The following is a 12,155-nucleotide window of genomic DNA, read 5'->3' on the forward strand; positions in this document are numbered from 1 at the left end:
TTTCATGAAATAATACATTTATTTATTTAATTGCATAAGTATAACTCGCAATTTATTAAAATAATTATTATTTTAATTTAATATTTATACATAACATAAATTAATATAAATTGAAGATCGTAAACTCTCTATGAAAAATATTATATTTGAAACAAAACATAGATAAAGCAAAAAAAACTTCTTTCTTATTATCATAGCATAATATTAAAGTATTACGTAATATATAAATATTTATATCGTTAATACTAAAATAAAAAATAATTATTTTATATCTGTATATACAATTATATACATGTATAGTATTTTATAATAAAATATTTTAAAAACTTTATAACTTTTAACTAAACTTTCGTAAATTGCAACTGAAATTAAATAAATGTAAGAATTTAATCACTTAAATGCGTTTAAAAAAGAATAAGTATTTAAAATAATATAAATATTATATAAAATAATTATTGCCATTATATAAATATATTATTTTAATTTAAATTAATTATATAATTATTACAAAAATTAATAAATATAAGACTCGAAATATAAAATTAACAAAACAGTTATAATGGCAATACGAGTCTAGTGTCGATGTTATAACACATTTATTTATATTACAATCAAATAAATATTGATATTAAAGCATACAAAGAGAGGATAGCGAACGTTTCGACCCTATTTTTGGGTCATCTTCAGCGCGAAAGTATATAATAAAAGATAATATAATAACAATGTGTTTTATATCGGAGTCTGTTACAAAGGTTGCTGTTTAAAGCGATAATAAATGTCTCGGTATCTCATTATCTTGACGATGCCTACGTAAAAACAAAGGACAAAAGTAAAATAAGTTAAATAAATAATGTAATTAATATGAACAAAGAAAGAAAAAGTACTAAATTAAACATGAAATTATGAGATTGGAATGTTAATTTATTAAAAATGATCTAAATATAAACTGAACATAAAGTCAAAGAAATAAATAAATAAGTTATAAATAAGTTAAATAAATAATATGACTAATATGAACATAGAAAGAAAAAAGTACTAAGAATTACATGAAAATTACGAGATTGAAATTATTTTAATGTCAATTTATTAAAAATGATCTAAATAAACTGAACATATAGTCAAGAAATAAAAATTAAAAGGTTAAACAGATAAGAAGTTAAAACTACGGAAATAAGACTTACTTCCAGGCATCGAAGATAATGACGCGCCGAGGAGATGAATAAAGACAACTTAACATCTCCGAAGACAAAGATCGACTCGTCTTTAACGGATAAATGTGACTTATATATAAACGGTAAAGAGAGTCAAATAATGTATAAATGTACACATACGCAAAGTCGCAGACCTATTTGTTATGATAGAAACTGTGTTAAATTTTTGGCAAGTTGTTGACAATATTTAAATAAATTTCTGGTAAACGTTCAGTATCCGTTTGCAAATTGAGACCATTTTTTTGCCTCTTGATATATAGCATTTCGGAGATCAATCTTTTACTCAAATATGGTTCTCGATCCAAAACCTGAACGCCATCCCAATCAAAAGTATGATCAAAACCAACCCTGTGATTCGTGATGACTGATTGAGAATTAGTGTTATGTCTAATGTGGCTGCGATGTTCGTTGATTCTGGTATGCAGCTGTCTGCAAGTTTGTCCAACGTAGGACGCATCGCAATCCATGCAGTTCAATTTGTATATGACGTTCAAAGAATTGGAAGTAGGAAGAGGATCCTTATGAGCCCTGATGAAGTTTTTCATTTTATTGATACTGTAATATGAGAGTCGAACATCCAAATCCTTAACGATATGTTTAAAACGCCCGGAGATTGAAGGAACGTATGGTATCGTGAAATAAGTAATGTGATCATTTGTGTTTATGACCTGGGTATTATTCACTAAGGAATTTGGTTTGAAAAGGTGTTTCTTAAGGCGGTCAACACATGTGTGGAAAATAAAATTTAAAGGGTATCCATTGCTTAAAAGGATGTTGATAGCCAATTTAATATTCTTATAATGGAAAACAGGGTGAGACAAGCGGAAAACCTTGTCTATTAAACCAATTACTGTGCCTCTTTTTTGGCAAAGAGGATGTTGAGATAAGAAGTGTAGGTATCTACCGGAAAAGGTATCTTTACGGTACCAGTCAAAAATTATAAAATTATTGTCGGAAATTAAAGTCACATCTAAAAAGTTAATTTTATTGTCTACAGCAATTTCCATTGTGAATTGTAGACGAGGATGGAAAGAATTGAAAGTGTCCAGAGTATCTTTAAAAAAAGAAGGAGGAATGGCTAACAGAACATCATCAACATACCTTAAATAAAAGGGGGGAGTAAATTTTAAGGAAAGAAGTGCTTTGTTTTCCAAATCCTGCAACACTATGTCAGCTACAATAGGAGACAAGGGGGAGCCCATGGGCGTGCCAAAGGATTGCTTGTAAGTGATGTCGTTAAAGGTGAAAAAGGATGAATCCAACACAAACTTAACTGCTAAAAGGAATTCATTGCATGGTATGTCACAGTTTGGCGAGATATTACTCCATCTGGAAGAAACGCTGTCAATAATCAGATCTGTTGGCACGTTAGTAAAAAGAGAAATTACATCCAGCGAAACTAATCTGAATTTGTTGTCGAGGTATGTATTAGACAGTTTTTTAACCACATCACAACTGTTGGAGACATGGCTGTGAGAAGCCGGAAAACTCTTAATCATGATCTTATGCAAATATGTGGCTAAAAAGTACAAAGGACTGTTTATGGATGAAACAATTATTCTAAATGGACAGTTCGGTTTGTGGATTTTGGGCAAACCGTAAGCTCTCGGTAAATTACCATCACTGTAATAAAGTGACTTGTAAGTGGAAGCTGAGATGAAATTCGACTTCCTCCATCTCGTTAAAATTTCACGTAAACTATTTGTTAACTTCTTGACAGGGCTTCTTCCAACCACCATGTACGTGTCAGTGTCCATCAAAAGATTTTCGACTTCTCTAACATATTTGTCTTTGTCTAAAGCAACTGTGACATTACCTTTGTCTGCACGAGTCAAAATTAGGTTTTTGTTGCTGTTAAGAAACTTTTTTGTAGCTAATGTAAGTCTATTCAGAGTCTCATCAAGTTCGTCTCTTTTAACTGAGTAAGAAGGTAAATTGTTGATAGTGTTCAACGATCGACTCCGAATAGCTGATTGACTGACCGCAGGAAGTTTTCTTATGTTATTTTCAAAACTCTTGATGAACTCCATTGTTAGCATGTCATTGTTCTTGCATTGTTCTTTCATATATAATTATTAATTTCATATATTAAATGCTATAGAAAATAAACTCGTGGAATAAAAAATCAAATTTTTTGTTTAAAAATAAAAATGAAAACATTATATGTTTACGTCGTCTGTCGCAGTATCGTTTCTTGCAGTTTCATTCCTTGCATTTTCATTTCTTGCATTTTCACGATTTAATCGCAGAGTTGATTGTCTAAACCATGCTTTAAAAATCTCCTCAAATTGTGCTTCTGTTATAGTAGGACAGATATTTTTAATGGCATCTGAAGAAATGAATATTTATAAGATACAAAAATAAAATAAATATAAAATAAAATATGTGTAAGATATGGGGAAACAATATTTTGTATACAACTTATATTCTTCATGCACATAATTAGTTTCAAATCTTTTAATTTAAAATTATTTTTAGCTCCTGTCCAAGAACACTTTGAAGCCAAATTATTTGTGAATAATTTTTGCAATATCCTCTTCATTGCATTTTTCTCATTTGTTCCACCAATCATAGTTAACATATTAACCTAAAATATTATTATTTATTGATCATATTCCTAACGCATTAAATATCAATTTAAAAACAAAGATAAAATTGTACATACCAGCTGTGATTGTGCTTCCTCAGATACTAATATAATTTCAAAATTATTAATATTTTCAAGACAATCCATTGGTAATGGTGGAAGCAAGTTAATATTACGGTGAATATTTACATTATTGCCATTATTTTCTAAAATATGTAAACGCTCGTCTATTCGTCTACACATTAATTTTATTTCGAGTATATTTCCTAATATAGTATTTAGAGTTCTAGTAGCTGTAAAAAATAAATATGATTTGTATCTATGTTTTTATTTCTATTTCTATAATTATAGTGTGTATTTGTGTGTGTGTGTGTGCATATGTGTGTGTGTAAATGCTGAAAGCTAAAACTTACTACAATTGTCTACAGGAATATCATCTTTTGTAGGAATAACATTGTCCTCTGCTTCTAAATGTATTTTTCATCTTTTCAATTATGCCTTTTTCAATACCTAAATGTATATATGCACCAGGTGGCATATTTACAATATTACATAATGAAGGAGTTTTTAGCAATGTTCTACAATTTTTTGGAACAAGCAAGTTTTCTGATTTCATTATTGATAATAATTCATTTGCAGAATTATGCGAGATGTTATTTTTAATAATCCAATGAGCAATTTTATCTGCTAAGGCAATTTTATTCTGCGACTTAAATTTATATCTTTATCAACATTAAAATGTGTTGGTTTAATTTCAGAAGAATTGCTAACTAAGTTAATATTTTTATATCCATCGGTATTACTATTGTTTGTATTTAAAATATTTTCATTATAATTTTTTTCATTAAATTTTTCATTATTAGAAGAGTGCTGTATTTTATTATTAATAACATGCAGTAGTTGTTCTCTGGTCTTAGCATGTTCATTATGAACAATCCTACGGAAATGTCTATTTGTAACCTTTGATATTTCTTTTTTCTTCCATTGTGGTATCTAGAATAAAAATAGAATATAAATAAATATTGCACAATAAAAGTAATCTCTATTTCGTATATGCATTCTAACACATATATTGTAAACAAAAAAAGGTTATAAATTGAGATGTAATCGATTTTTAGGGTTAGGATCACTGATACAATTTTTGTAATTTCTTATTTACGGTATAAATAAGTGTTAGAAGATACATAACATATAAGAAATTTATTACATATAATACTTCTATAATAATTAAGTAATTTCTATATATATAATGTACAGATAAAATACATACTAAACTTGATGATTGACTCGAACTCTCACGTGTACTCATTTTGCACTATATATCACAAATTTTAGACGCGTACACAGAGAAAAGAACATATAAGAAGAAAATGTCAAAGATATAATAATAGTTTTTTATCACACGTAAATTACAAATGCACACCGCGAAACCACACTGCGAACTGCGAACGATACGCTGCCTCGAACACTCCGTACGTTGGGTCTGTTCTTTTCAGCTGCACTGTTGCACTAGTGCAATTAGTTAGAGTGAAAGAAAGACCCATTGTGCGAGCACATACATATTGAAATATACGCATGTGTGCATGTTCAAAATAATAGGCGCGTTTTCCGAAAAATGCTTTGACAGTATTATTAATAAGAATTTTAACATGAGGAGTAACTAAATATAATTTATTATAAACGTGTTGTATATGTAATTGAAAATATACATATATATGCAATAACCATTATACGTATTTTAAATAAAATTTTTACGAAATGTTAGTGTTTTTAAGTGTTACAATTGAAACATTTCATAATTATTTATATTGAGAACATTTCAAATATATTACAAATTATATGTATTTTAAATATTTCAAAATTATGTTTCGTAAATATTTATAAAATAATATAAAATAAATGTATCGAAATTAACAAATCATAAAACGCAACTTTGAATTGTTTAAAAGATGTATTAACTGTAACATTGCTTTAGAAACATTTATAATATAAGCAATTGTGAAATATTTCAATAGTAATGTTTATGAAATATGTCTAAAACATACAAATAGAATGTATCACTTGGAATCTATATGAAACAATTTGAAACATTACATGTACGTTTCATGTCTAGTGGGAAAGAGCAAGCGAAAGCAAAAGAGAAAGAGAATTTCTTTACTTGGAAATTTTAGTAAAAATTTTAATAAAAATCGATTTATAGATTTTAAAAAGAGAATTTATAAGCTTTAGATTTAAATCTTAGTTAGTCTAGATATTTAGCTCGTAGTTAAATAAATTTAATTTTTTTTCAATATGATTGAGAGAGTATTACGTAATGTGATTCACATACTTTAATATTATACGAATCATTTGTTTATCAAAAATTTAATAACGATGGATAGGTTAATGCAATGAATTAATGCAATAGTGTGCTAGATATACCAATTTTTATAATGATATTTTCTCTGTAATAGCCGTAACTCGTATAGATTTCTAATTTTATTTTTAAAATCACTAAAATCACTAAACTTTTAAATTCAATAGATTTTTATTTGTCATCACTTACAAAATTATTTGTAAACATTCCTTGAAGACAAAAGAATTGTTAAGTAAAATATAGTGCAACACTATGCACATAATATGATAGAACACATAGTACAATAAAAGTGATTTTATTTTTGTTTTAGCAATTTTGTCTCGATATTTTTTCGCTTTTTCACAGGGATCAGGAAATTATTGATTTATTTTAATAAAAATCTTGAATTGAGATTTACTTAGTTATTTAGTGTCGCGGAAAATAATATATTCCATGTACGATTCATTTTGAAAGAAAAATTAATTATTTCTGAAACTGAGGCACTATCATCCGTATTTGGCTCTCTCTTATTAATCCGAAAAATTTAAATTTATATTTCACATTTAGAACTTTACTAAAAAATTTTAAAATTTGTGTTACTTTATTCGATTACTGACAAATTTTTTATGAAGATGCGAAACTTATTTAAAAATCTACATTAATTGATTTTAAATGTTTATAAAATTTTAAACCGGTTTCTTACGGGATACTTAAAATTTTGACTCTGAGAAAAGAAAGTTGTAATTTTTATAATTTATAATTATTATTTATTCCTATTAAAATTTCCTATTTAAAATTATTTTATGTATTATATATATGTATTATATACAGGGTGAGCCATTTTAATTAACGCACGCAATTATTTCGGAAACAAAGCATTTTAGAGAAAAATGTTTCAGACAAAAGTTTTATGGTTTCGAGGGGGCCATAAGATGGTATCATTGGTTTGACCTTGAAGAGTTATTTAAAGGTCACATGAAGGTCACCTTCAATTTCTTAAATGGAACCTACTATTTGTCATTGCATATTCTTGTAGCTTATCTCGAGAGCTTTCCAAAACACTATAATTAAGTACATTTTCGTTAAGTACTTTTTGAGTTATGAGGCTTGAAATAATTTCTTAATTTTACATAAACCGTAAAATATCTTGTACAATATTCATTTTTCGATTATCTTACCTTAATACTTTTACGTACAAAATAATGAGAGGAATCAATTGGTGTAAAGAAAACACATAGTTATTTTTAAGAAAAAATGTGGAATTGTTAATTGCAAATTACATATTTTTTCTTCAAAACAACTATGTGTTTTCTTTAGACCAATTGATTCCTCTCATTATTTTGTACGTAAAAGTATTAAGGTAAGATAATCGAAAAATGAATATTTTACAAGATATTTTACGGTTTATGTAAAATTAAGAAATTATTTCAAGCCTCATAACTCAAAAAGTACTTAACGAAAAGGTACTTAATTATAGTGTTTTGGAAAGCTCTCGAGATAAGCTACAAGAATATGCAATGACAAATAGTAGGTTCCATTTAAGAAATTGAAGGTGACCTTCATGTGACCTTCAAATAACTCTTCAAGGTCAAACCAATGATACCATCTTATGGCCCCCTCGAAACCATAAAACTTTTGTCTGAAACATTTTTCTCTAAAATGCTTTGTTTCCGAAATAATCGCGTGCGTTAATTAGAATGACTCACCCTGTATATATATATATATATATATATATATATATATATATGTATATATAATTATTATGAAAACTATATTAATTTCTATTTACAAATATATGAATAAGATCACTAAGAATCAGTATTTCATTGATCTCTAGTAGAAACGCTTCTTTTTTGTTACTTTATCTTATATCTCATTAATTATAGTCAGTGGAGGTAAAGTTTCACCGCAAAATCAGTAATCGCTAGTTCGTTTGTTTACCGCTACGGTGCGCTATTTTTCTCGTACTTAAGTTTTAGTCATGAGGATTATATAAAGCTTGCAAAAGACGACAGATAAAATTAAAAGTATCACCTCGATTTAATTTCTGATACAATCTCAATACAGGAATTTCTGATATTAAATCGATTTTGTAAGTCGGACATGTCCGGCGAATAAACGAAAATGATCTGTTCATTATATATTAAAGATATAAAATAAATCATCATCTATTTAACATTCATGTTCTAATATGCATGTAAATATAAATAAAATTTTTAATTTTATACGAAGTAGATAAATTAATATTACTAATTAAAACAGTCAATATTAATTCTTTTAGTAAAATATTATTGATTTATAGTGCTATAATAACTTATAACTGCATATCAACTGTATATCAGTAACTCTGTTTACTGTTTTCAGTGATAATATACTGATTCATTTTTAGAGAGTGTGTATGAATGCATTCTTTATTAATTCCATAAAAACCAAACGTTTAACGAATAAAAGAAAAAAATGTATTTTAAACGTATTTTAAACATTTTTTAAACGTTTTTTTTATTAGAAAAGAAACGTATCTCTTAACGTTCTTCAAGTGGATATTTTAACCAATCCGAAACGTTTTCAAGAGTCGATTATAAAACGTTTCGAAGAAACATTTGTGAAACGTTTTTGAAACGAATATGTGCTACCTGGGTAATAATTAATTTATGTTCACATTTATTAAAATGTAAAGTTTAGTTGTTTGATTGTAAGTATTAAATAAATAATTATTATTCATAAGAATCGATAATTGAAGAACCATAATAAAAGTTGTTTCTATTCCTTTTGGTTCAATCTTTACTTGTAATAATAAATGATTGCTCTTCCATAAAGATTTATCGTCGTACAATTTTATGTCGTTTAACAAAAATTAATTAATTATTAATTAAAAGTCATCGCTAATTATGTTTAGATATTAGTTGCGATCACGTTTAGAAAAAGAATTTAATAATTATACAAAATGTTTCGCATTACTATTTCGTTGAGTGTCGCTATACGTATGATAGCAAGGGTTTGTACTACATAAACAATAGCTCGTTACTGTTTATACTGCCAAAATCGAATACCGTGTTAATGATAATTCGTTGCCAAAATATTTTATATACTATGATATGTATGTATTTGCGAAATATTAAATTATTTTAATTTAAAAGATTAATTAATGATTTTACTTATTAAACGATTAATGTTTAAATTAGGAGCCTTTCGTAATGTTAATTATTTGGATTTACAATTCGATTGTTTTATTGCGCGTCTTCAATTTAAATTATATTTAAATCTTAAAGAAAAAAAGCGATAAAGCGCATTATGGCAAAATATATTTGATTCTAAATATCATTAAAGAAATAATTATTGTCCGTAAAGATCGCAACGAAACAACGATTTATTATTTTAAACCCCTCCCCCCCTATCATTACGATTCTTGATTAAATGAATAAATTACACGGGGCGTATGTTTCGTTCATCGTTGAATTATTATCGAAATCATTGTTTTCAGAAAAACCAGGTTACCAGGAAAACCTGGGATTAGTTCCAATCTTACAATAAAAATCCCGAATTTTTAACAGAACACCGAACTAGACACCGCGAATTAATCTTATAAGAACCGATAAGAAATAATTTTTCATAATGAAAATCGTTTTTACTCTTCACCAGTACTTTGCTGTTCCTCGTGGTACTTTCATTCATTTGAATTCACTCGCGAAAATATTCGCGATCGCGTTAAAAAAGAAATTCAATAATATACAGCATTTTGCATCACTATTTTACTCAAGTGTCATCGTGTGAATAATAGCAAAACCGTAAGATATAAATATTAGCGCGTTACTGTTTATACAGTCAACGTAAAATATGATGTTATTTAGATAATTTGATGCTGAAACGTTTTACGTACTTTAACGTATACTCTTATACACGCAAAATATTAAATTAGAAAAAGTAGAAGTTTTTAAATTTATAGATTAATGAAATAATTATTTATTAAACAATTAATTAATATACGAAACGTTTCGTGTCATTACTTATTGCTTGAATATCACCGAACAAATGATAGCAAAACTGTATGTATAAACAACGCGCTACTGTTTACGTTGCCAATGTCATGATTTTATTGATAATTCGTTGCCGAAATATTTTATGTGCTATAAAATACACACGCGCAGAATATTAAATTATAGAAGTATTTTAATTTATTGATTAAAATTGATTATTTATTAAACAATTCATTCATTATGGAACCCTTTATGTACAAAATATTTTAATAATATATTATTGTGAAGCAGTTTATGAAATATTACTATCTATATAAAAGTATTAATTAATACGAGAGTATTTTATTATAAATATTTTAAGTATATTAAAATAAGATAATCCAGAATATTTTATATATATGTTATACTAATATAATTTAAAAGCTTAAATAATTTAGATAATTTACAATGAGAGAGAGAGAGAGAGAGAGAGAGAGAGAGAGAGAGAGAGAATCGTTATCGAGAAAATGGCAAGCAATATATAATATGATCTGAATATAAATGATATATATAAATCTAATATACAGAGTGTCCCATTTAACTTGAGACATCGAAGTAACTCGAAACCATAGCGGTTTCGGTGAGAATGTTTTAAACAAAAGTTGTATGGTTTTAAGGGGGCCATAAGATGGTGTCATTGGTTTTACCTTAAAAAGTTGTTTAAAGGTCACGTGAAGGTCACCTCCAACTTTTTAAATGGGACGTCATATATACTTTTGCATATTCTTATAGCTTGCCTCGAGAGCTTTCCAAAACACTATAATAAAGTATTTCTTCATTGAGTACTTTTCGAGTTATGAGGCTTGAAATAATTTCTTAATTTTACATAAACCATAAAATATCTAGTGAAATATTCATTTTTCGATTACCTTACTTTAACACTTTTATGTACAAAATGAGAGGAATTAATTGGTGTAAAAAAAACACATAGTTGTTTTGAAGAAAAAATATGTAATTTGCAATTAACAATTCCATATTTTTTCTTAAAAACAACTGTATGTTTTCTTTACTCCAATTGAGTCCTTTCATTATTTTGAACATAAAAGTATTAAGATAAGGTAATCGAAAAATGAATATTTTACTAGATATTTTATGGTTTATATAAAATTAAGAAATTATTTCAAGCCTCATAACTCGAAAAGTACTCAATGAAGAAATACTTTATTATAGTGTTTTGGAAAGCTCTCGAGGGAAGCTATAAGAATATGCAAGAGTATATAGGGTGTCCCATTTAAAAAGTTGGAGGACCTTCACGTGACCTTCAAATAACTTTTCAAGGTAAAACCAATGACACCATCTTATGGCCCCCTTAAAACCATATAACTTTTGTTTAAAACATTCTCACCGACATGGTTTCGAGTTGCTTCGATGTCTCAAGTTAAGTGGGACACCCTGTATAAATGATATACAGGGTGTTCTGAAAAGGTATGTCAAAAATTTAAGGAGATATTCCTCACACCTGAAGGATGAAAAAATGCTGTATGGACATAGGTGCGGAAATGCTTATTTCAGGAGTTATGTTGAAAATACTGTTAGCTGTATTACTTACACAAGGAAAAATTTAGGATTAATTATTGTAGACGACAATCGTTTAATTAAGCTTATTTACATTTGGTTTTAATGTGACCTTGAGTATGTTACAATAAATGTTGAAATTGTTCATCATTTTCCTAAATACAAGCAGTGACACGTCGACGCATCGATTCACGGACACGTTCAAAAATGCCTGACGTACAGCGGATTGTCTCGCAACCTGCAGTGATAGGGTCACGAAGATCTTGAATATCACGCACTGGTGGCATTTTTTAACGTATCCGTGAATCGATGCGTCGACGTGTCACTGCTTGTATTCAGGAAAATGGTGAACATTTTCAACATTTATTGTAACATACTCAAGGTCACATTAAAACCAAATGTAAATAAGCCTAATTAAACGATTGTCGTCTACAATAATTAATCCTAAATTTTTCCTTGTATAAGTAATACAGCTAATAGTATTTTCAACATAA

The 12,155-nt window shown here is 27.7% G+C and overlaps 1 protein-coding gene across 1 annotated transcript; it reads right to left on the bottom strand.

The window, feature by feature from the left end:
• Positions 1 to 5,314, bottom strand: LOC145961413 (uncharacterized). The gene is made up of 5 exons (XM_083081567.1): positions 5,069 to 5,314; positions 4,212 to 4,791; positions 3,877 to 4,091; positions 1,182 to 3,798; positions 1 to 806 (listed from the first exon to the last, which is right to left on the bottom strand). Exon 4 carries the CDS (start codon positions 3,275 to 3,277, stop codon positions 1,370 to 1,372), a length of 1,908 nt encoding a protein of 635 aa, XP_082937693.1. The 5' UTR covers positions 3,278 to 3,798; positions 3,877 to 4,091; positions 4,212 to 4,791; positions 5,069 to 5,314; the 3' UTR covers positions 1 to 806; positions 1,182 to 1,369.
• Between the last annotated feature and the right edge of the window lie 6,841 nt (positions 5,315 to 12,155).

Source organism: Camponotus vicinus, unplaced genomic scaffold (genome assembly GCF_025532165.1).
Source record: "Camponotus vicinus isolate PSW18456_S1 unplaced genomic scaffold, iyCamVici1.0 SCAF_11, whole genome shotgun sequence".
In the NCBI taxonomy this organism is placed as follows: domain Eukaryota; kingdom Metazoa; phylum Arthropoda; class Insecta; order Hymenoptera; family Formicidae; genus Camponotus; species Camponotus vicinus.

Coding starts and splice junctions, on each gene's coding strand:
- LOC145961413 (XM_083081567.1), bottom strand. CDS start 3,277: ATGAAAGAACAATGCAAGAACAATGACATGCTAACAATGGAGTTCATC.